General features: G+C 47.3%; 1 protein-coding gene across 1 annotated transcript in view; it reads left to right on the top strand.

Annotated features, from left to right (window-relative positions):
- PNPT1 (polyribonucleotide nucleotidyltransferase 1) overlaps window positions 1-5,703 on the top strand; it is a 326,983-nt gene extending 321,280 nt beyond the window's left edge. The window contains exon 28 of the mRNA XM_078649311.1: window positions 5,411-5,703. Coding sequence (XP_078505437.1) covers window positions 5,411-5,587 — 177 coding nt within the window. The 3' untranslated portion in view covers window positions 5,588-5,703. The remainder of the gene's footprint in view (window positions 1-5,410) is intronic.
- Window positions 5,704-23,194: the final 17,491 nt, after the last annotated feature.

Raw genomic sequence — 23,194 nt, forward strand, 5'->3', positions numbered from 1 at the left:
AACTCCCCAAAAACACCTGGGTCAGGAAATGGGGCAAAACCGACATGCCTTCCCTTTGCTCGACCTTGGCAGACACCAGCCCTGAGTTATCGGGCCTTACAGCCACCTCGCAGCTGGCCGCCATTGACAACTGGCTGACCTCGGCAGGCGATGAATTTGCCCCCTTAAAGCGACTTACGGTCAAGCGAGCCCATGCCGCCAACCGCTGGTTCACCTCGGAATTAAAAGAATTGAAGTTGGCCACACGGAGGGCTGAGCGAGTTTGGAGAAGAACCTACAGCCCTGAGCAGAAGACAGCTTACTTGTCCGTGTTACAAGTTTATAAAAAGGGCATTCTCGAAGCAAAAACTGAGTTCTACACGAATAGGGTAATGGCAGCAGAGTCTCATTCCAAGGAAATATTCTCTACTGTCCACGAACTGGCTTCGTCTGGCAGAGCTACGCCTACCATTCCCCCTTCCCAGTCCCTCTGTAACTCACTCAATGAGTTTTTTATTGACAAAGTCGCAAAAATCAAACTCAACATTCCCCCCCCCCTACATTTGTTAACCCCTCCCCTCCCCTCACGGTTCCCAAACTGACTACCTTCCCTTTGTTAACCACTGATTCTTTTCCTCCGTTGTTGGTTCGAGTCAAGTCAGGCTCCCCCTTGGACTTCGCCCCGGCTCACATCCTTAGGGAAATCTACTTAGCTTGTCCTATCCCGCCCCTGACTCTTCTCAATGACTCACTTACACATGGCTCCGTCCCTAGCTTACATAAATCAGCGGTTGTTGTCCCAATTATTAAAAAAACGGGTGCTGACTCATCTTCCCCCTCCAACTATCGCCCCATTTCCCTTTTGCCCTATCTAGCAAAAGTCCTTGAGACTCACGTCACGACCACTCTGAGTGCCCATGTAGAGGCAAATGACTGCCTCTCCTCCTGCCAAGCTGGGTTCAGGCCCCTGCACTCTACGGAGAAGTTGGTGATCTCGGTAATGGACAGGCTACGGGAGGGTATTGATACTAAGGTACCACAAGCCCTGATACTTTTAGACCTGTCCGCCGCTTTTGACACGGTGGACCACTCCATCCTCCTCAGCCGTGTCAAGGCGGCGGGCATTGAGGGCTTGGCCTTTTCGTGGCTTGAGTCCTTCCTAGCCGGGAGAACTCAAGCGGTCCATCTAACCGGCTTTGCCGCGGCCTCCCGTAAGGTTGAGTGTGGGGTCCCTCAGGGCTCGTCACTTTCCCCCCTTTTATTTAATTTATACATTTACCCCCTCATTTTTATGTTACAGCAGCTGGAGGTCGCGGTGTTCAACTACGCCGACGACCTCCAGCTAATTTTTAATCTTTCCCACTCTCCCTCATCTGCCCAGAATGTTCAGTCAGTGATGAGATTTATCCAGGATTGGATGAACTGCAACCACCTCAAACTCAATCCAGACAAGACCGAGTTGGTCTTGACTGGAGGTGGTTGCAGTCCGTGGTCCCCCTCCTTCTGGCCCCCCTCACTTGGTGCCCCTCCATCTTCTGTACCTAAAGTCAAAACTCTTGGGATTTTTCTAGACTCACAACTTTCTATCCATTCACACATCGGTTCAGTTGTCTCTTCTTGTTTCCTTTCCTTAAGAATAATTAGGAAAGTCTCTCGCTTTTTCTCTCTCTCTGCTTTAAAAATTATCGTGCTGGCCATGGTACTGTCCCGTATTGATTACGGTAACGTAATTTACAATGGGGCCCCCGCCTACGCGATCCACCGCCTGCAGCTGGTGCAGAACCAGGCTGCGCGCCTGATTCATGGCCTTCCCAAATATCATCGGGCCAGCCCACTGCTAAAAGCACTACACTGGCTGCTGGTGCGAGAGCATGCCCTCTTCAAACTCGGCTGCCTCACTTTTCAGGCCAGGTCAGGGACTGCCCCTAAATTTATATGTTCTGCTGTCATCCCCTATCTCCCCGGCAGAGAGCTTCGCTCTTCCCATGCGGCCCTCCTAGCTATCCCCCGATTTAAGAAACAGAGGGCGGGTGGAGCGAGGTTCGCCGTCCTGTCTCCAGTATTCTGGAACTCCCTTCCCGTTGCCCTCCGCTCTTCGCCCTCCTATCCCCAGTTTCGGAAGGATCTTAAAACCTTCCTATTCACGCAAGCCTACTCTGTCTAACCTTCTCCTACTGCTGCCACCCTCCGTAACGCAAATAGCGCCATGAAACCGCTAGGTAAAAGCGCGCTGTACAAATGCTTTTAAATTCAAATTCAAATTGTTCTGATTTTTCAGGATGATGCTGAGGTTGCAGGCATAGTCTGTTGGTGTGAGTGAGGGTCCTAGTTTGGAAGGCCGCCAGGAGTCGTTTCACCGGAGTTTTTGTTCCGAAGATCAGCACTTCTGTTTTGTCTGTGTTGAGTTTCAGGCAGTTGTATTTTATCCAGTCGGCAATGCTTGCCATGTACCTGTGGAAGTTGGCCCTCGAGTGGAGGGCTGTTCTGGCAGCGAGAGGATGACCTAGGTGTCTTCGGCGTAGAAAATGATGTTAAGTCCATGAGCCTGAGGATCTTGGCCGGGCATGTAGGTGTTGAACAGGGTGGGACTAAGGGATGAGCCTTGTAGGACGCCGCATATGATGCTCTTGTGTTCGGAGGTGAAGGGAGGAAGATGGATTCTCTGTGTTCTTCCAATGAGGAAGGCAGCGATCCATCTGAGGGCATCTCCTTGAATTCCGAAGTGGTAAAGCCTCTTGATTAGGGGTGTGGTGCGATATGGTGTTGAATGATGCTGAGAGGTCGAGGAACATTAGGGCTGCCATTTCTCTTCAGTAGAGGAGGGCTCTGATGTCATTGGCTGCAGCGATGACAGTGATTTCAGTGCTGTGGTTGTTGTGGAATCCCGACTGGGACATGTCTTGAAGGTTGCTGTTCTCCAGGTGCTCCATGAGTTGCCAGTTGATGGCTTCTCGAGGACTTTGGCGGGAAAGGGGAGTAGAGAGATGGAACGGAAATTGATGGATGCGTTGAAGATGATGACGCGTTTGTTATTGATTGACTTGCTTCCCAGGTTGCAAAAGTGGTGGCGAAAGGGGTCCGTAGGTGCTCCTGAGTGGAGGGGGTTCATGAAAGCAGTGTTGGTGAGCTGGTCCCAGGTGGTCAGGGTTTGATTCTGTGGGAGTATGAAGCGGAGGATGTCGGTGGGTTGGGGCTCGAAGTTTTTGTAGATGTCGGAGATCTTGTCATGGAAAAAGTCTGCCAGGGTGTCAGTGTTTAGGGGTGACTTGTAAGTTTTAAGAAGGAAGGTTTAGGCCTGGAAAAGGGTAGAAATGTCATTTAAAAACTCATGAGACATGTTTTACAGTGCTCCTTTAGTGGGTGGCACAATAAGTGCTACCGCCCACTTCCAGTATTTAATTTACAGGCCCTGGTTGCAGGTAGTATGATTTACAAGTAAATTAAATGAGCCAACTAGGGGTAGGCCAATTTTACAATGTTTTAGGGAAAGAGCTTAAGCACTTTAGCACTGGTTAGCAGGGTAACTTCCTAATACCAACAAAAACAAGTTCATTAAAATCAGGGAGTGAAGGCAAAACAAATGTGGGCGAATACCACGCCAAGGATGTCAGGTATATCACATACCCATTCCCACTTTATCTGCTTGTAATGCTTCACATTACCAGCCACCATTTATTTATTTATCCTAATGGCATTTGTTATGCTTGCTAGAGTCTTTAACTTGCTAATTGCATCGGCTAGCACTGTGAAATACTCAACAATCAACCTTAAGTGGAAGTGTACCTTATTTGAAAAGATTTGCCACTTTTTCCAACGATATAACTCGTAACAAGAGCAACCCTTAAACCCTTGGGAATCTGGGTTTACTATTATTATAAAAAACATTGATTCTCATTGGTGTCATTCATCTTTAAATTATGGTTCATCAGCAATAATTACTGGTCTCAATGAAAGAATGAATCATCAGTGATTGGCGTTTGGAGTCCATTCCCTGTCACGGAGCAGATCCGAATGCGCGGGCTCTCCTGAATCTTCAGACCGGTGCGATCGGGCACTCTATACTGTCTGCAAGTGGATTACCTCGTCGTGACAAACTATCGATCTGCGGAGGGATACTAATTAGCAGGTGACTCTCCAGTTCTCCATGCCATCAGGGGTTTACAGATGAGTGAGTACACTTGTTTTTATTTCACTGGGTGTAATTTTAAAACAAACCATTGCCATTAAGATCAGCAAGTAAGGGTTCACTGCTGTCATAGAGGATGTCCCAGCATTTCTCAGTCCAGATAACTATTGAATGGGTCGAAGTATCGTCCATGACGCTATGTCAACAAGCAAAACAAAATAGGCTTGAGGTTTGTTGCAGTCAAAGGGACGCAAGGCCCATGGACTTGAATATACTCAGGGCTGTTTGTTGATGAAACACACACTTTTATTTTACTTGCCTATACTTTTTATATTGGGTTGTTATGGTTTCTGTTCATCTTGGACACACTGTACTTTAATATTCCTATGTTATTGACAATTTATAAACTTTCATTTTTCTTGAAAGGAGTGAAGGTTAATTTATTACATTAAATGAGACCAGCAATTATTGCTGATGAATCATGATTTCAAGATAAATGACTCTAGTGAGAACCAATGTTTCCCATAATAACTTTCTCATACGAGGCTTAAATCGTGAGTCATCCAAAAAACACATTTTCAGTTGAAAAAAAGTGAGTTTAATTATTACTAACTTTACAGGATTGAACTTGAGTGGATATGTTCGACACAGTTATAAGTAATACTAAAACATATTTCTCAAGGAGTGGTGCATGGAACCACGTCTGCATTTCAGAATTTACATTGTCCGACTGTCTTCTGCTTTTGTTTAGTGGCAAAGCTTTACATTTTACATGTCTAATAAAAGTTAAAGATCATAAAATAGTTCCTTGCACTATTATACTATACACTTTTTCTTGTTTAATTTTAGATGAATGGGGATTTAACAAACAATTTCTTTTTACATGCACGCACAGTGTACCTTATCCAGTATTGTGGTATCTAATATAGATTCACGTGTTTGAATCATCTCGACGCCGGGGAATGATTCTTGCATGTGAATCTATGAAAGATACCAATGCGGGATAACTGTAGTTACAGGTAAGTAACTAATTTTCTTATCCATTATTGGGGTATCTTTCATAGATTCACATGCTTGAATCATTCCCCGTCGTCGAAATTATTCAAGCATGTGAAACTATGAAAGATGCCAATACTGGGAAACTGCAGTTACAGGTAAGTAACTTATTTTCTGCAAGCTCTTAAATTATATTTTGTAAAGTCATCATTTGTAGAGCTGCAACAATTAAATATAATCCCTAGAATGCAGTCTCTTGTTACATTGAGGTCAAGGATTGATGTTCTTGACCTTTTTTTTCCATTTCAGGTGAAATATTTTGGCCGTGATCCAACAGATGGCAGGATGAGACTTTCACGCAAAGTGCTTCAATCCCCAGCCGCAACAGTTGTTAAAACCTTAACAGACAGGAACAGTATTGTACTGGGAAGCTCCAGTCCTGTAACTGCAACCGCAACCTCCTCCTCTTCTGGAACAGTAGACTAAGAGACCTTGGTTCATTTCAAATCGTTGCACAACACTTACAACAGGCTGCCATCATAATGTTTGTTGTATATTCTGTAGATATATTTTAATATGTGTATAAAAAATATTTTCATCTATGTGCTTGTTTCTTGTTTTACACTGGTCTATCAAAGGATTCCACTATCTTGGGTTTGTACATAATTTAAGGGATAAGTACCCCTTCCCGTACATTATAAGGATATTGTAAGTCATTGAGGAGTTCCATATACATATAGAGTAACGAGGCCAGAGGATGAGTTTTTTTCATTAGGTTATGGAAATCTGATTTAACATGCAATAACCTTATCATGTATGTCAAGGAAACGTTATCCCATATAATACATGGTCTTACCATCACCTTTCCCACAAACCACTTAAAATTTTGGCGCACAGCTCTTTCATATAAAAGAGCAAGCATATTTGCAAACATGAAGAATAAAAATAAAACCTCTAGTGCAAAATTAAAAACATCAAAAACCTGTTCGATATTTGTTGCAAACAGATATTAGAAACAGTTCAATACAAGTTATTAAAAAATAAATTAAAAAAAAGCTGCAGTAGCTCGGAACATGTAGTAACATGCAGAAAGACTCTAGCTTTTCTCTACGGAGTGCAACAAATAAACATATTCTCTCTGCTTGTCATTGTAAGTTATTAAAATAGAGCAGAAGAAAGAAAAGCAACTTTCCATTTGTTGCTTTAAACCGCTGCTTTAATTATGCTCCATGACCTGACCTGCTTTTCATCTCGGCTGCTGGCTCTGGCAGGAGGTATTGTGATGTCAGAACTCAACTATAATAACCTTACAATAGTCGAGTTCTGGGGTCTTTTCTTTATAATCAACGACTTGGTACGTCACAAGTCACCGATTATAAAGAAATTAGTGACTGCCATTTATGCAGGTATTGCAGAATTCAATGTTTTATAAAGCATTAATTCTGTTGACTTTGAAAGAATAGAATTTTAGTTTCTAAACAAAGGTTTGGGCACCGGGAATTAAATCTGATACCACCAACCATACAAAGTGCCATGTGTTAATCTCCTTCACACTTGCAATATTTAATTTTTAATCAAATTCAGGTTCTTTTTCATAGTTAATGGTTGCAATTACTATATTTCCCAAATCACTGCTAGCTTGCACTAGACCACAGACACTCGTTATTAGTGTCAAACCTCAATTGATTTTTACAAGAGATGTTTTGTCCCCTCTGGAGCGTCCTGTGTAGTCATTCATTGTTGGAACTGGCCCTTTTTGCAGGGTTATCCCCAAACTTGTTGCTTCTTCCTCCTTTATTTTTCCTGACCCGTGGCTGTTGGCAATAGGACTCTGCACACTTAACCACTGCTGATCAGTGCTAAAAGTGCATATGCTCTCTGTGTAAATTGTTATGATGATTGGATATACATGATTGGCATATTTGTATCCCTAAGAAGTCCCTAGTAAAGTGCACTGAGTGTGCCAGGGCTGGTGATGACAAATGCTACTAGTGGGCCTGCAGCACTGATTGTGCCACCCACATGAGTAGCCCAAAATGGTGTCTCAGGCCTGCCACCGCAGTGCCTGTGTGCAGTCTGTGAACTGCCATGTCCTCCTGGTTAGTGTCCCCACTGACCAGGCCTAACCCTTCCCTTTTTGTGCACATTGGTCACCCCTATGGAAGGCCCAAGGTACCCCCTTGGGCAGGGTGCAGTGTATGTGAAAGGTAGAGCATGTGCTAGTGCAGGTGACATGCTCTGGTAGTGAATGGCAGCCATTTTCGTTTTTCACTATTGTAAGGCTATCTTGCTCCATAGATTAACATGGGGGATGCTGGCTACAGTGGCTACCAGCATTTCTTCTCATAGGAACAAGATAGGACATAAGTATCTAGTATCCCTGAACTCAGAATTTAATAACACATCTTTTAGGAAAGGTTGTTTTTAAATCCTGTGTTTGAGAACAGCACTTTTAAAAAGTTGCTGTTCTCTTGTCTGACCCTTCTGTGTGCCTTGGCCTGTTTGTGTATTGACTGTCTGGTTTGAGAGTGACAGGGGCTGGGGATTCCCAAGGAGGCTGGCTGAGTCAGCCCTAGGCTGAATGACTGCATTTGCAACTTGAGTGGTGGGAGGAGATAGCACCTGGGCCTGAATAGGGCTGTGCCTGCCTTCCACAATTCTGGCTCCACCTCCTGCTGGGCGGCTGACGACCCTGCCCCTTACTCTGAAAGGAAAGGAGAAGCCAGGAAAACAAAGTGCTCAAGCAACACCCAGAACTGGTTCAGACCGGGCTCAGGGCCCACTTGCACAAAGAGAGCAAAGACTTTTAGGGGTATAAGTATAGGACCCCTGACAACAGAAAATTAGATCATCCTGGAATCAAGAAGGAACCTCTGCCAAGGAGAAAGCTGAAGCTGAAGAAGGAAGACTGTCCTGCTGTTGCTCTGCTGGACTGACCTGCTGTTGCTTTGCTACCAAGGAGAGGGGAAGGACTTTGCTGTTGTGCTGTGTCCCCTGTCTTGAAGGAATCTCCAAGGGCCTGAGAAGAGCTGGCTTCCTGTCCTGAAGTCCCAGGAACAAAAGGACTTCACCCCCAGCTTCCCTGAACTCTACTGAGAGAGTTCTGTCCTTCCTAGAGTGCTTGATCCAGTTGTGGGACCTCTGGAAGTTGTACCTGTGCTGGGAAGCTTGAAACTAAGCTTGAGAGACTTTTACAATTGAAAAGTTATCGCATCGCTCGCTGCGGAGCGCATCCCCGACAGTGCGAGGAAACTCCCGCCGCTACGAAGGCCGAGATCGTCGCAGCGCCTGTTGCCGCTGCCAGAGCCGTTGCATCCTTCGTTTGCGGGACGCACCAGACCGGTGCGGGAAAGTCTAACATCGCTGCGAGTGTCGTCGCAGAGGCTGTCGTCGCTGGGTGAGATCGCCGCACCACTTGCTTGCGGACCGCATCACGTCGCTGCGAGTGTCGTCGCAGAAACCATCGCGTCGAGGAGCTGCGAGAGAGAAGATCACTGCTGGTACGCGCATCGTCGCCCCGGAGATCGTCGCAACTCCAAAGATCGTCGCATCGTGCCTTTGCAAGAACAAACTTCCTATGGAACCTCCGCACCGGAATCCATACAAGTGGCCTTCCTCCCCATACAGACCGGATTCGTCGCAACACGCCCGCTGCTGCAGCGGGGTTGTCACAAACGCCTCCCCAGGGTCTCGGGAGCAACGCATCGCTTGTTTTCCACCGCACCAGCTTCTGCTTTTGGAACTTTGTCGCAACTAAAAGGTACTGTGAGCTAACGTGACGCAACTGTGAACCTTTCACGCTACTGTGACTTTTTATCGCAACCTTAAGAACTCTTTTGAAACCATATTCTTGAACTGTGTATGTTGGATTTTTGTCATTTTGGTCTTGTGTAGTTTAGATTAAATACCTTTATTTTTCTAAACTGTTTTGTAGTCAGTTTGTGGTGTTTTCACTGTGTTACTGTGAGTGTTGGTACAAATACTTTACACATTGCCTCTGGTTAGCCTAGACTGTTCGTGCCAAGCTACCTAGAGGGTGAGCAGGGGTTATCTCAGAGGGTTTCCTCCTTACCCTGACTAGAAGCAAGGGTCCCTATTTGGACAGTGGTACCTACCCCTGCCAACTAGAGACACCCAGTTCTAACATTCATGTATTTGCTTTTTCCATCTTATTTTTCTTTTTTTTATCCCCATGCTTTTTTGTTACTCTTGTTAGATCCCCTCTGTTTCTTTTTCCAAGCACAGCATCTGGACAACCAATATTGTCTCCTCTGACTCAATTTCTTTAACAAAATCCCTCCAGTGTGTCATGTACACTTTAGTGGCTAAGCATTTGAGGTGTGAGAGGGGAAGTACATGTCTTAAGGTGAAAAGTAGAGTCTGTTATTAGGAAAAGCATCAACACAAGGCCAAACATCTGGCTCCTTACATGTGATTAGTGCTTCCTCAGTAATGCCAGTCATATCAAAGGAGTATGTCTTACTGCTTATCAGATTCCAGCAAAAATGTCTAAACACATGCCTACTGGAATGCAACATTATTGGCTGTGATCACCATCCTTTTGACTTTGATCCACGAAGGTGGGTTTATGGACAAGGAAATCAAGCTCCAATTAAAAACTTTGCTCTCTGAAGACGACTTTCTTGTTCTCACTGTTAGCCCCCAGCCGGCCCGTGGGCACCTCATAGACGGGGAAGTGAGTGGCTGTGAGAAGCTGGCATGGTATATGATGAACACTTAAGTAAGTGGACACCTTGCACCAGTCCAGACAACCCTTATGGTGATTTAAGAGGATTTAGACAACCTTAGAAAGCTCTCTAAGTGGTAGCTGTGGAGAGCAGATTTCAGGCTTAGTCCAGAAGGAGTGTAAAGCAGCTTGTTTTACCAGAATGCACTCTTATAGTATAGATTAAATGAAAAAGAACCACGCAAAGTATTTATAAAAATATGTATGTATTATATAATACTCTCTAACACATAGAAATAACTCCTACCCGGAGATGTGCACAATGCACACAATACTTTAGAATAGAAACACAGTAAATAGCACGAAATACACAGTGGACCCCAGGGGGGACCAAACCATATACTAAGAAAGTGGTATAAGAACCACAACTCGAGTCAAGACAAAGTCGAGAGGACGCAGAAGTGCTGGGGACCCAAGGTGAGTAGATAGTGACCCCACAGAGAGTGTGTGCAGTGTGGGAACACAGCCACGTGCTCCGTACAACTCTGTGTAAGTCGCGGTTGGATTTTTAAAGATTAATGACCCTTCGCAGTGGACCCTGAAGAAACCCTATGGAAGACAGAAGGTTGGAGAGTCACCCCACCTGTGGATACCGTAGTGCGCACATTACCTACACCAGGGAACACGGGTGCATACTTTTGAAGTGGTGTTGGAAACGGCTGTCAAACCCAATGGAGGACTTCAGGAAAGTGCTGCCGCTGAAGAAGGAGAAAGTGCCCTGTTGAATTCGAAGGTGTATTCTAGATGAGAAGTACCTGCAAGCAGAGGGGACAGAGTCTATGTCACTCAGGAGTGACCAGGAGACTTGGAAGACGAATGCCCTCCCTTGTCTGGTGTTGCAGGAGTTGAGGAGGACCTTGACTGCAGCTGTGAGGACGAGGCAACGCTGAGGAAGACCTGGAGCCATGCACGAGCTGTCCCACGAAGGAAGTTGAGTGCTGAGGAGTTGTGTCCGGAGGGAGCACCAACAAGCCTTGGCAAATGCAAACAACGCAGCAGCTGAAGATGGAGCAATGTCGGGACCAGCAAGGTTCAGGGGACTCACCACAAGCAGAGGAGTCAGGGCAGGACCCGAGCAATCAGGGGAGCCCAAGAGAAGCAAAGGTGACCCTCAACTGGACCCCCAGGCCGGAGGCACTGGAGTCACGAGAGGACCTGAAGCAGCTCACCAGAAGATGCAGGCCGTGATGCACACGATGCGGTTCGGCTGAAGATTCTTGTCACAGGAGATGCTCGAGGTTGGGGTTACTTGGAGCCCAAAGATCTTCTTGGAAGGAAGTCAACAAGCCTTTGCAGCTGCAAGATGATGCAGTGTGCAGGGGTTCGGTTATTGCAACCCCCATGAGGGATACTGGCCTCAAACTTGGTGAGAGGGCAGGTCAGGCTTGAGGAGCTGTGGAAAACTGGCAACCATGTGTCACAGAACCTTTGGGAGTCCGAAGGAGCTCAGGATCAGCAGACCGGTCGGCGTAGTTGCGGTGCCTGCGAATGCAGGGGAGTGACTCCTTCACTCCATGGGAGATTTCTTCAAGTGTCTTTGATCCTTGGATGCTTGTTTCCAGTCCAGGGAGGACCTGGCTTAGCAGTTCGGGCTGGACTGTTTCCATGGGGCACAGGGTCAAGACTGATTTGCATATGGCTGGGTTCAAACTGGAAAGGCATGGGAGCAAAAAAACGATGGATTTAGGTCCAGATCTCTTTACTGGGGTGAATGTATGACATTGTTCTGCATTCTGTCCATCACCTGTTGTTTTACATTTGATTCTTCACAGGCCTTTCAAGGTTCCTGTATGATGCACAGGCACAGACGATGCAGCAGACTGGAAGGGAGATGAAGTCAGGCCCAAACGAAGTCCAGCGAAGTCCAGAGTGCCCAGGCGGTAGAAGAGCATTGGTGTCTGATTTAAATCTTATCCTATGACAAATCTAGGGACCTCCTCCAGGTAAGCCTTAAGTACCCTAGGGAAAGGGTTGGGAAGATTCAGGTGGAGGGTCTGGACAGGGGGAAGGTTACTCCAATGTCCTTTGTTCAGTTTCTCGCCAGAGTGGGAACCAACAGATCCCAGGACTGGTTTGAGCTGGACTATGCACAGGGACACCAAATGTGTCCCTCATGCAGACTGAGTGGGGCTGGGAAGCGCACCCACCCCATCCCTATACACTAAATCCTGTCTGGGAGGTGGTTACAGCTCCCTGTGACAGGATGCCTATTGTTCTGCCTTCCCCTGCTCGAGCTTGGCTCAGCAGCAGGAGGGCAGAATCGGGTCTCTGGTCGGCAGCAACCATTTTGTCCCGTCCAGGTCAAGAAGGCTGGTACTGGGAACACTGAGTGTCTATCGAAGCGCTCCTCCAGGGCTTGGAATCCTACCGGTATGATTCCAACATTTTGATACCAAATGTGATAGGATTAGTTGCAGCCATTTCTTAGATGGTCATCGCGTAATTACGCAATGCCCCTCTAAATAGTTTATATCTGCTTTACTGACAACCCGGAGAATGGACTATGTAGGCTGCAGGGGTGTTCTGGTCATGCAGGGGCACTCTCTCACTTAGAACCAAGCACCCTGCCATCAGGTTTTAAGTGCAGTGACCTTAGATATAGGAAACCTATATCTTTAGTTAGTGGTGCTAGCACCAGCTTACACAGGCTGCAATGGAAGGACTGTAGTTCCATTTTGAATGGTCTCTAATGGGTGGCATAATACATGCTTTAGCCCATGGGAGATCTCTGGGGTACCTATGCCCTGGGTACATGGGTACCATATATGACGGACGTATAAGGGTACCCAGTATCCAGTCTGGGCTGTACCTAAGTACTGAATATAACCATTTAGGGAGAAAGCAGATAGACGGGTCCTGATTAGCAGGATCCCAGTCAGCCTAGTCCAAAAACAGCTTAGCACCCGGCAAAAAAGGGGGGTATCCATGCAGAAGGATCCTACCTTCCTACAGTGGCCCTTTTTAAAATCTACAGTTTTGCAGCTCTACACATTTCTTTCCTTGGATTTGTGTATGCCGGCTAGGAATACATTGCTAGTGTTAGGAAACTGGTACAAACAACAAAGTGATGGAGGGAGTTCTTGAAATAATTGTAGTCACGGACTGTCGCTCAGAACATATTTCAGTCCTTTCTAGGTGGGAAAGGTGTGGCGCCGCGGCCAGGGCGACTGACCCTGGAATCTGGGGATCAGGGTTCGATCCCCGGCTCCGGCGGCAGGTTAGCCCAGCACCATGTGACTCTGGGCAATAGCTTGCTTAATCTTCCCGACGGCCCCCCAGCGCCTAGAGACCCTTACGGGTGATTGTGCGCTTTACAAATGTGGATTATTATTATTATTACCAGACAGCACAGCTGTCTGGTTGCGAAAAAAGATTTCTTATGGACATTCTGTAAGCTTCCCTAGGAATCATTCCACCTATTGCTTACCATTGGCTTTGTGGTTTATAACTCATATTTTCTGACTTTCTATTTGCTGGCCATATTTGTTTTATGCTGTCCAGTTTAAGTTAGACACTCCCGTTGAGAAAACCCTGTTTTCTATATCTTTCCGAGTACTGGCTTTCTGTAAACAGGCCTGCAAAGTTTGTTCTTATCGTGTCACATTTGCTGTGCGTCCAGAGACAGCGGTCAAATGTCAGACTCTGTCTTCCGAGGAAGCTTGGTCTTTACTTTTCTTTCTGACTTCAAAGGGAGAGGATTTGTGTGACCCTCTTGCTGGGGTCTGGCTTTTTTCTAGAACACTACAAAATGTAGATGTCTGTAAATTACCTGTACAGATATTTCAGAATATATCAAAAGTAAAACAAGCATTTGCAATGCAATAGGTCTCGCATTAAGAAAGTTTGAGCTATTGGTATTGTAAATGACAAATTTTTTAATTATGTTTTGTTTTTGAAAATAGCTAAATTAATAGCTTTGTCATTTACAATGCCAATAGTTATAACTTTCACAAATGCGACACCTATAGCATTTGTAATGCAATATGTGTTGTATTTACGTGACTTACATGTATTGATATTACAAATAACAATGGCTTTTAATTTTTTTTCAATAATTAATACTTAAATACAAGTTATTGTAATTTATAATGGCAATAGCTTAAAGTTTTGTAAATAACGTTTGTGAAGATTATGTTCAGTGTATTTTATTGTGATGAAAATCCAAGAACAGAAGTGAAATATTAACATCTTTTTGTTACATTTGTAATAAAGCTTGAAACATTGAGAGGACATATTTGAACCAGGTGTTTTTGGATGGTTGCACAGATTGATGCTGTGGTGGCGCTGAGTGATGGCGAACGAGTGATGCTGTGGCGTTCAGTGATGCTGTGGTAGCGCATAGTGATGCTGTGGTGCCCCTGAGTGATGCTGTGGTGGTGCGGAGTGATGCTATGCTATGTTTTGCTATCCTATGCTTTGAATTGTTATGCTATGCTGTGCTTTGTTATGCTATGCTATGTTTTGTTATGCTATGCTATGTTTTGTTATGCTATGCTATGTTTTGTTATGCTATGTTTTGTTATGCTATGCTATGTTTTGCTATGCTAGGCTTTGTTATGCTATGCCATGTTTTGTTCTGCTATGCTATATTTTGTTATGCTATGCTTTGTTTTATGTTATGTTATGTTATGCTATGTTTTGTTATGTTATGCTATGTTTTGTTGTGTTTTGTTATGCTATGCTATGTTTTGTTATACTATACTATGCTATGTTTTGCTATGCTTTGTTGTTATGCTATGCTTTGTTTTGTTATGCTATGTTTTGTTATGCTATGCTATGTCTTGTTGTGTTTTGTTATGCTATGCTTTGTTGTGTTTTGCTATGCTATGTTTTGTTTTGTTATGCTATGTTTTGTTTTTCTATCCTATCCTTTGCTTTGTTATGCTATTCTATGCTGTATTTTGTTATGCTATGTTTTGTTATGCTATGCTGGTGAGGGTGAGTGAGGGTGAGGGGGTGTGAAAAAGAGGGTGGGAGAGGGTGAGGGGGTGTGAGGGTGAGGGGGTGTGAGTGAGGGGGTGTGAGGGGGTGGGGTGTGTGAGAGGTTGAGAGGGTGAGGAGGTGTGAGGGGGTGAGAGGGTGTGAGGGGGTGTGAGGGTGAGGGGGTGTGAGGGTGAGGGGATGTGAGGGTGAGGGCGTGTGTGAGGGGTGTGAGGGTGTGTGAGGGGGAGGGTGTGGGGTTGTGAGGGTGAGGGGGTGTGAGGGTGAGGGGGAGTGAGGGGAAGGGTGAGGGGGTGTTTGAGGGGGGTGTGACGGTGAGGGGGTGAAAGGGTGTGTGAGGGTGAGAGGGTGTGTGAGGGTGAGTGGGTGAGTGAGGGTGAGGGGGAGTGAGGGTGAGGGGGTTTGAGGGTTAGGGTAATGGTGAGGAGGTGTCAGGGTGAGGGGATGTGGGGTGTGAGGGTGAGGGGGGTGTGAGGGAGTGAGGGTGAGGGAAGGTGAGGGGGTGTGAGGGTGAGGATGGGTGGGAGGGTGTGTGAGGATGAGAGGGTGTGTGTGGATGAGGGTGAGAGTGTGGGTGAGAGGGTGAGTGAGGGTGAGGGTGTGTGAGGATGAGGTGGGGTGAGGGGGTGTGAGAGAGGGGGTGTGAGGGTGTTGAGGTGTGTGAAAGGGTGTGGAGGTGTGTGAGGGTGGGGGTGTGAGGGTGAGAGTGGGTGAGGGGGTGAGAGGGTGTGAGTGTGTGTGAGAGTGAGGGGGAGGCTATGCTATGTTTTGTTTTGCTATGCTTTGTTATGTTATGCTATGTGTTGTGGTTTGTTATGCTATGCTTTGTTGTGTTTTGCTATGCTATGTTTTGTTATGTTTTGTTTTGCTATCCTATGCTTTGTTTTGTTATGCTACGCTGTGTTTTGTTATGCTATGTTTTGTTATGCTATGCTGGTGAGTGTGTGTGAGGGTGAGGGGGTGTGAGGGCGTGTGAGGGGGTGTGAGGGTGAGGGTGTCAGTGAGGGGGTATGAGAGTGAGGGGATCTGAGGGTGAGGGTGTGAGGGTGAGGGGGGTGTGAGGGTGAGTGAGGGTGGGTGAGGGTGAGAGGGTGTGTGAGGGTGAAAGGGTGTGTGAGGGTGAAAGGGTGTGTGAGGGTGAAAGGGTGTGTGAGGGTGAGAGGGTGTGTGAGGATAAAAGGGTGAGTGAGAGTGGGTGAGGGTGTGTGAGGGTGAGGATGAGGTGGGGTGAGGGATGTGAGAGAGGGGTTATGAGGGTGTTGAGGTGTGTGAGGGGGTGTGAGGGTGAGAGTGGATGAGGGGGTGAGAGGGTGTGAGTGTGTGAGGGTGAGGGGGTCTGAGGGGGGAGGCTATGCTACGTTTTGTTAAACTATGTTTTGTTTTGCTATGCTTTGTTATGTTATGCTATGTGTAGTTGTGGTTTGTTATGCTATGCTATGCTTTGTTGTGTTTTGCTATGCTATGTTTTCTTTTGTTATGCTATGTTTTGTTTTGCTATCCTATGCTTTGTTTTGTTATGCTATGCTGTGTTTTGTTATGCTATGTTTTGTTATGCTATGCTGGTGAGTGTGTGTGAGTGTGTGTGTGGGTGAGGGGGTGTGCGGGCGTGTGATGGTGACGGGGTGTGAGGGTGAGGGTGTATCAGTGAGGGGTGAGGGTGTGAGGGTGAGGGGGTGAGGGGGTGTGAGGGTGAGGGGGTGTGAGGGTGAGGGTGGGTGAGGGCGACGGGGGTGAGGGTGAGGGTGGGTGAGGGTGAGGGTGTGTGAGGGTGAAAGGGTGTGTGAGGGTGAAAGGGTGTGTGAGAGTGAGAGGGTGAGTGAGAGTGAGTGAGGGTGAGGGTGTGTGAGGGTGAGGATGAGTTGGGGTGAGGGGGTGTGAGAGAGGGGGTATGAGGGTGTTGAGGTATGTGAGGGGGAGTGCGAGTGGGTGAGAGGGTGTGTGTGTGTGTGTGAGGGGTGTGAGGGTGTGAGGGTGTGTGAGGGTGAGGAGGTGTGAGGGCATGTGAGGGTGAGGGTGAGGGGGTGTGAGGGTGAGGGTGTGTCAGTGAGGGGATGTGAGGGTGAGGGAGGGTGAGGGTGGGTGAGGGTGAGAGGGTGTGTGAGGGTGAAAGGGTGTGAGGGGGTGAGAGGGTGAGGGGTGTGAGTGAGTGTGTGAGTGTGTGTGAGGGTGAGGGGGTGTGAGGGCATGTGAGGGTGAGGGGGTGTGAGTGTGAGGTTGTGTCGGTGAGGGGATCTGAGGGTGAGGGTGTGAGGGTGAGGGGGTCTGAGGGTGAGGGAGGGTGAGGGCGACGGGGGTGAGGGTGGGTGAGGGTGAGAGGGTGTGTGAGGGTGTGAGGGTGAAAGGGTGTGTGAGGATGAGAGGGTGTGTGAGGGTAAAAGGGTGAGTGAGAGTGGGTGAGGGTGTGTGAGGGTGAGGATGAGTGAGAGTGGGTGGGGGGGTGAGGGTGAGGATGAGGTGGGGTGAGGGGGTGTGAGAGAGGGGGTATGAGGGTGTTGAGGTGTGTGAGGGTGAGGGTGAGGGGGTGTGAGGGTGAGGGGGTGAGAAGGTGTGAGTGTGTGTGAGGGTGAGGGGGTGTGAGGGTGAGGGGGAGGCTATGCTACGTTTTGTTATACTATGTTTTGTTTTGCTATGCTTTGTAATGTTATGCTATGTGTTGTTGTGTTTTGTTATGCTATGCTTTGTTGTGTTTTGCTATGCTATGTTTTGTTTTGTTATGCTATGTTTTGTTTTGCTATCCTATGCTTTGTTTTGTTATGCTATGCTGTGTTTTGTTATGCTATGTTTTGTTATGCTATGCTGGTGAGTGTGTGTGAGTGTGTGTGAGGGTGAGGGGGGTGAGGGTGTGTCAGTGAGGGGGTGTGAGGGTGAGGGGATCTGAGGGTGTGAGGATGAGGGGGTGTGAGGGTGTGAGGGTGGGTGAGGGGGTGTGAGGGTGAGGAGGTATGAGGGTGAGTGAGGGGGTGTGAGAGTGATGGGGGTGAGGGGGTGTGAAGGTGAGGGAGGTTGAGGGCGACGGGGGTGAGGGTGAAAGGGTGTGTGAGGGTGAAAGGGTGTGTGAGGGTGAAAGGGTGTGTGAGGGTGAGAGGGTGTGTGAGGATGAAAGGGTGTGTGAGGCTGAGGGGTGTGTGAGGGTGAGGCAGTGTGAGGGTGAGGGGGGTGAAGGTGAAGGGGTGTGAGGGTTAGGGGGTGTGAGGGTGAGGGTGTGTGGGGGGTGAGGGTGAGAGGGGGGTGAGGCGAGTGAGTTTGAGGATGAGGGGGTGTGAGGGTGATGGGGTGTGAGAGTGAGGAGGTGTGTGGGGGTGTGAGGGTGAGAGGGTTGTGAGGGTGAGGGGTGTGAGTGTGGGTGAGGGTGTGTGAGGGTGAGGGAGGGTGAGGAGGTGTGAGGGTGAGGGTCCAAAGTAAATGGTGGCAGGGCAGACATCGTAAGACAGAGAGAAGAGACTGCGTGGTGACTGCGTTGGTCAGTTTCAGAATCAGGAGGGGCAGAGTCAGCACAGTCTGCAAGGGATCAACGTGTCTAGAGGCAAAGCATAGCGGATGTAGCATTGCAGCTGGCAAGTCAAGTGTTTTCAAGCTGAGTGTCCCTAGAGAGATGGCAACACAGCAACAGCATTTTAGGAGCAAGGCTACTGTAAACAAGCACTGTAGGCTTTCACTTTTCTCCAGAAAAAAAACAGAGAAAGGTGCAGAGAACGCCGAACAAAAGAGGGCCTCCCCGCGAAATGGATGCAAAAAAAACCAAGCTCTCGGCATTGCTGTGGCAGGGGGAGCGGGAGCGCATTCCTTTGAAGTCTGATGCCGAGGCTCAGACAAATGGTGGTGTGCAAGCAGCTTCCTTTGAAGTCTGATGCCGAGGCCGATGGTGTTTGATGTGCACGCGCCTCCTCACACGCCTGCCTCACATGAACTGTACGAGATCCCAGGCTAAGTAGACTTTTCAAACTGCTTACTATAATCTCGTCTATTCAATCCCTAACGGGATAGAATAGTCGAGACCTAAAAAACAAATGAAGCACTTTTGTTGTTTGCTTATTTTGGAGTATGGTGGAAACAAATATTTTAATATGATCAAAACAAATCAATACACTAGGTGAAGTCAATTGCACACATTATCTTTTTTGTGCTGTATTGTTTTATTAGTAAAACTGTATGCTTGTGCAAATCTAATGGTCATTTCAATTGAAAATGTGTTGTTTGTAATGGCAGTGCACTAACACATCATTCATACTACACTTTACGCCATTACGTTCTACTCTGCACCACTCCACTCTATGCCCTCCACTCTGCATCACTCCATTCTGCTGCACTTCATGCCGCTCCATTCTGTGCTACTGCACTCTACTCCACACCACTGCACTCCATGCCACTCCACGCCTCTCTAATAAATCCTATGCCAATGCACTCTGTGCTACTATCCTCTGCACCCCTGCACTCTACACCACCACAGGCCACTCCACTCTGTACCATTGGATTCAATACCACTTACTCTGCAACAGTGCACTCTATGCCAATGCAGTCCACTCTGTACCACTAAACTTTACACCACTCAACTCCACGCCAGTCAATTCTGCTCTGCACCACTGCTCTCGCTGCCACTGCACTCTACACCACTTACTCATCACCACATTCTATGCTGCGCCACTGCACTCTATGGTACTACTGCACTTTATATCACTCTACTCTACATCACTCTAATCTATGCCCCTCTACTCTACACTATTGCACTCTACGTCACTCTATTTTACTCTGCAATGCACAACTGCACTATGCCACTGCTACGCCACTCTACTGAACTCTACAACACTCTACTCTGCATCACTGCACTCTTGTCCCTGAACTCTATGCCACTTTACCCTGTACCACTGCACCTATGCCACTGCACTCTTTTGCACCACTATACGCCACTGCACTCTACACCAATCTATTGCACACTATGCCATACACTCTTTGCCACTACAATCTATGCATCTCTACACTGCTTCACTGCACTCCAACCCACTGCACTCTAGACACCTCTACTTTGCACCTCTACTTTGCACCTCTTTACTCTACTCTGCACTCTACTCCGTTACCTTATATGCCACTCTACATCAATGCACTCTATACCACTGCACTCTTCTGTGCACCACTCTACTGTACACCACTGCACTGTATGCCATTGCCTGCTACGCCACTCCACTCAACTCTACGCCACTGCACTCTAGGCCACTCTACTCAAACCACTCTACGCTGCTGCATCCTGTCACTGCACATTTTGCCACTGCACTCTATGCCACTCTACTCTGGAATGGAGTGGTGCACTTTACACCACAGATACGCATTAATGGCCAAATAAATAACCACCACCGAAAGTCAGGAATATCCGTAATTGGGCAGAGGTTGATTTAATAAACCTGACCAAGGTGCTCTCGCCAAAGGATCGGTCCCTGAGTCCAGACCATAGCCTGGATCAGCAATACGCGGACTTAACGCGGAGCTTGACCCTAGCTATGGATCAGATAGCACCTAAAAGAACGAAGTTGATAAAAGGACCCGGTAGGGAGGCCCCATGGTTTACGCCATTGCTGAGGGACCATAAAAGGAAACTCAGAGCTTTGGAAAGAGGTTGGAGAAAAACTCAGCAGGACTCAGCCAGAAACCTCTACCGAACCTCCCTCAATGTATACAAAAAACAAATCACACTTGCTAAAGCCAAATACTATGAATCCCGCCTAAATAAGGCAGCCAATGTGCAGAAAGAGACTTTTAAGATCCTGTTGGAGTTGACTAAAAAACCCGACAGTTCCCAGTCCGCCATAGATTGCAATACCTTTCAGGGATACTTTCTGGAGATAGTAAGAACTATTATCCAGGAGATAAAAAGTGGTACGTTAAAAGGGATGGTTACACCTACAGCTCCTCATGAACCAGTTGACTGCTCCATCGCACTGTTTCCAGAGATTGACACACTGAGTCTGGAACAGCTGATGGATAGAATCAAATCCGGATCTCCAGCGGACCCGTGCCCACCTAAAGTCTTTCAGGCAGCCCGTCCCTTATTGGAGGAGCGTGTTATCTCCCTCCTAAATAGATCCTTGAAGACAGGGCAAATTCCAGCAGAACTTAAAGAAGCGCGTGTAAGACCCCTACTGAAGAAGCCAGGCGCAGACCCCGCAATACTAAAGAACTACAGGCCGATCTCTCAGCTACCATTCCTTTCAAAAGTACTGGAACAACATGTACTAAAATCCCTGTCTAAGTACTTGGAGTCTCACCACCTACTTCATGAACGACAGGCAGGGTTTCGAGCGCATCACAGCACCGAGTTGGTGATGCTCTCGGTGCTGGATGAATTGAGAAGCCTGGCTGACGGTAAGAAACCGAGCGCCCTGATTTTGTTAGATCTTTCAGCGGCGTTCGATACCGTCAGCCATGCTCTGCTCCTGGAAAGAATGAGTGACTTTGGTATCAAAGGCCTGGCCTTCAGGTGGTTACAATCCTTCCTGTTGGGAAGGACCCAAAGAATACAACTTGGGGAAGAAACATCTGTAGTGGGGACGTTAGAATGTGGGGTACCTCAGGGCTCGGCCCTGTCCCCACTTCTATTTAACCTATACCTGCAACCTCTGATTGCTTCCCTGGCGCGCATGGGCTGCACAGTATTTAACTATGCGGACGACACGCAGCTGTTGCTGAGTGTCGATAACACAATTGCCGCACAACTTCACACCCAGAACATCTTGAGGTACACGGTCCAATGGATGACAGAAAATCTTCTAAAAATTAACCCAGATAAGACCGAGGTATTGGTGATTCCATCTGCCACCTCACCATGGTGTGACCTCTACTGGCCAGCAGAGTTAGGCCCGGCCCCAAAACCAAGCCTGAATGTAAAGAGCCTGGGGATTAAACTAGATTGCGACCTATCAATGGTCAATCAGATTTCTTCCGTGGTGAGTAGCTGTACCAACATTATCCGACAGCTACGGAAGCTAGTACCTGTCATCTCCCAATCCATGCTACGTTCTATTGTCGCAGCCACCGTGATCTCGAGGATAGACTACGGAAACGCCCTCTACCTTGGCCTGCCAAAAACCCTGACTAATAGGTTACAGGTCATTATGAACGACGCTGCTCGTCTCATTTTTAGACTGCCAAGACGATCCAAAGCATCTCCCCTGCTACAGAGCCTTCATTGGCTCCCTATTAAAGAGCGAGTGGAATTTAAAAATCTGTGCATAGCCCACAAAGCAATTTATGGTTTGGCGCCTGCATACATCAAAGACCGCATGGTGGTGTACAGTCCAATGAGAACTCTTAGATCTTCAGACTCTCAACTATTGGTCTGCCCCCGGTACAAACTTGTTACCAAGGGAGGAAGAGCCTTCTCTGTGCTAGTTCCTCAGCTATGGAACACACTACCTGAGTCGCTGCGCAGGGAAGAGAACCTCCTACGCTTTAGGAAGGGTTTAAAAACACTATTGTTTAGGAGGTCTATGAATGCTATTTAGACTAGTGGATGCCTTTTTCTGTATTGCCAAGTTGTTGTTTGTATCATCGATTTCCGAGCGCCTAGAGACCTGTAGGTGATTGGGCGCGTTATAAATCAAAAATAACAATAACAATAACTATACTCTATGCCAGTCCACTCTATGCCACTTCACTCCAATGTACACCAACCTATGCAATTCCACTCTAGACCACTCCCCTCCATGCCACTCCGCCACTCCATTCTACGTCACTCCACTCTACGCCACTCCACACAAGGCCACTCTATCCCACTCCACACAATGTCACTTCATTCTAGCCCACTTTTCCGTATGCCGCTTCACTCTATGCCACTACACACTACTCCACACCACTCTATGCCATGCCACTACACTCCACTCTTCTCCTCTTTACTCTACACCATTCTACGCTATGCCACTCCACTCAACTCTTCTGTATGCCACTGTACTCTATGCCAGTCCACTCCTTTCCACTCCCCTCTATGCCACCCCACTCTACTCCTTTCTGTGCCACTCCACTCTGTTGCTCTACTTTACTGCACTCTGACACTCCACCCTACAACATTCTATGACACTATACTCTACTCCACTTTATATCACGCCACTCTACACCACACCACGCCACACTATACTCTGACACTTTACTCCACTCTATGCCATTCCACTCTGACACTCTACGCTATCCCCCTTGCCTCTATGCCACTAGCATTAAGACATGCTGAACAGTATCCATTCTGCTGTACAATATGGCTAAAAGACATTGGTGTAGCCAAAGGCGAGTGCTATTGGATTTGCCAATGCTTGTTTGTTCACACACTGTGCCTCTCTAGACAGAGACCAGCCCTACGCAAGTCAATCTTTGCCCTTTAGGGACAGTGGAGTTTGAGCTACGCAAGGCCAGGTCCCCTCCAGATGGGA

The sequence above is a fragment of the Lissotriton helveticus genome, chromosome 6 (assembly GCF_964261635.1).
Source record: "Lissotriton helveticus chromosome 6, aLisHel1.1, whole genome shotgun sequence".
Taxonomy (NCBI): Eukaryota; Metazoa; Chordata; class Amphibia; order Caudata; family Salamandridae; genus Lissotriton; species Lissotriton helveticus.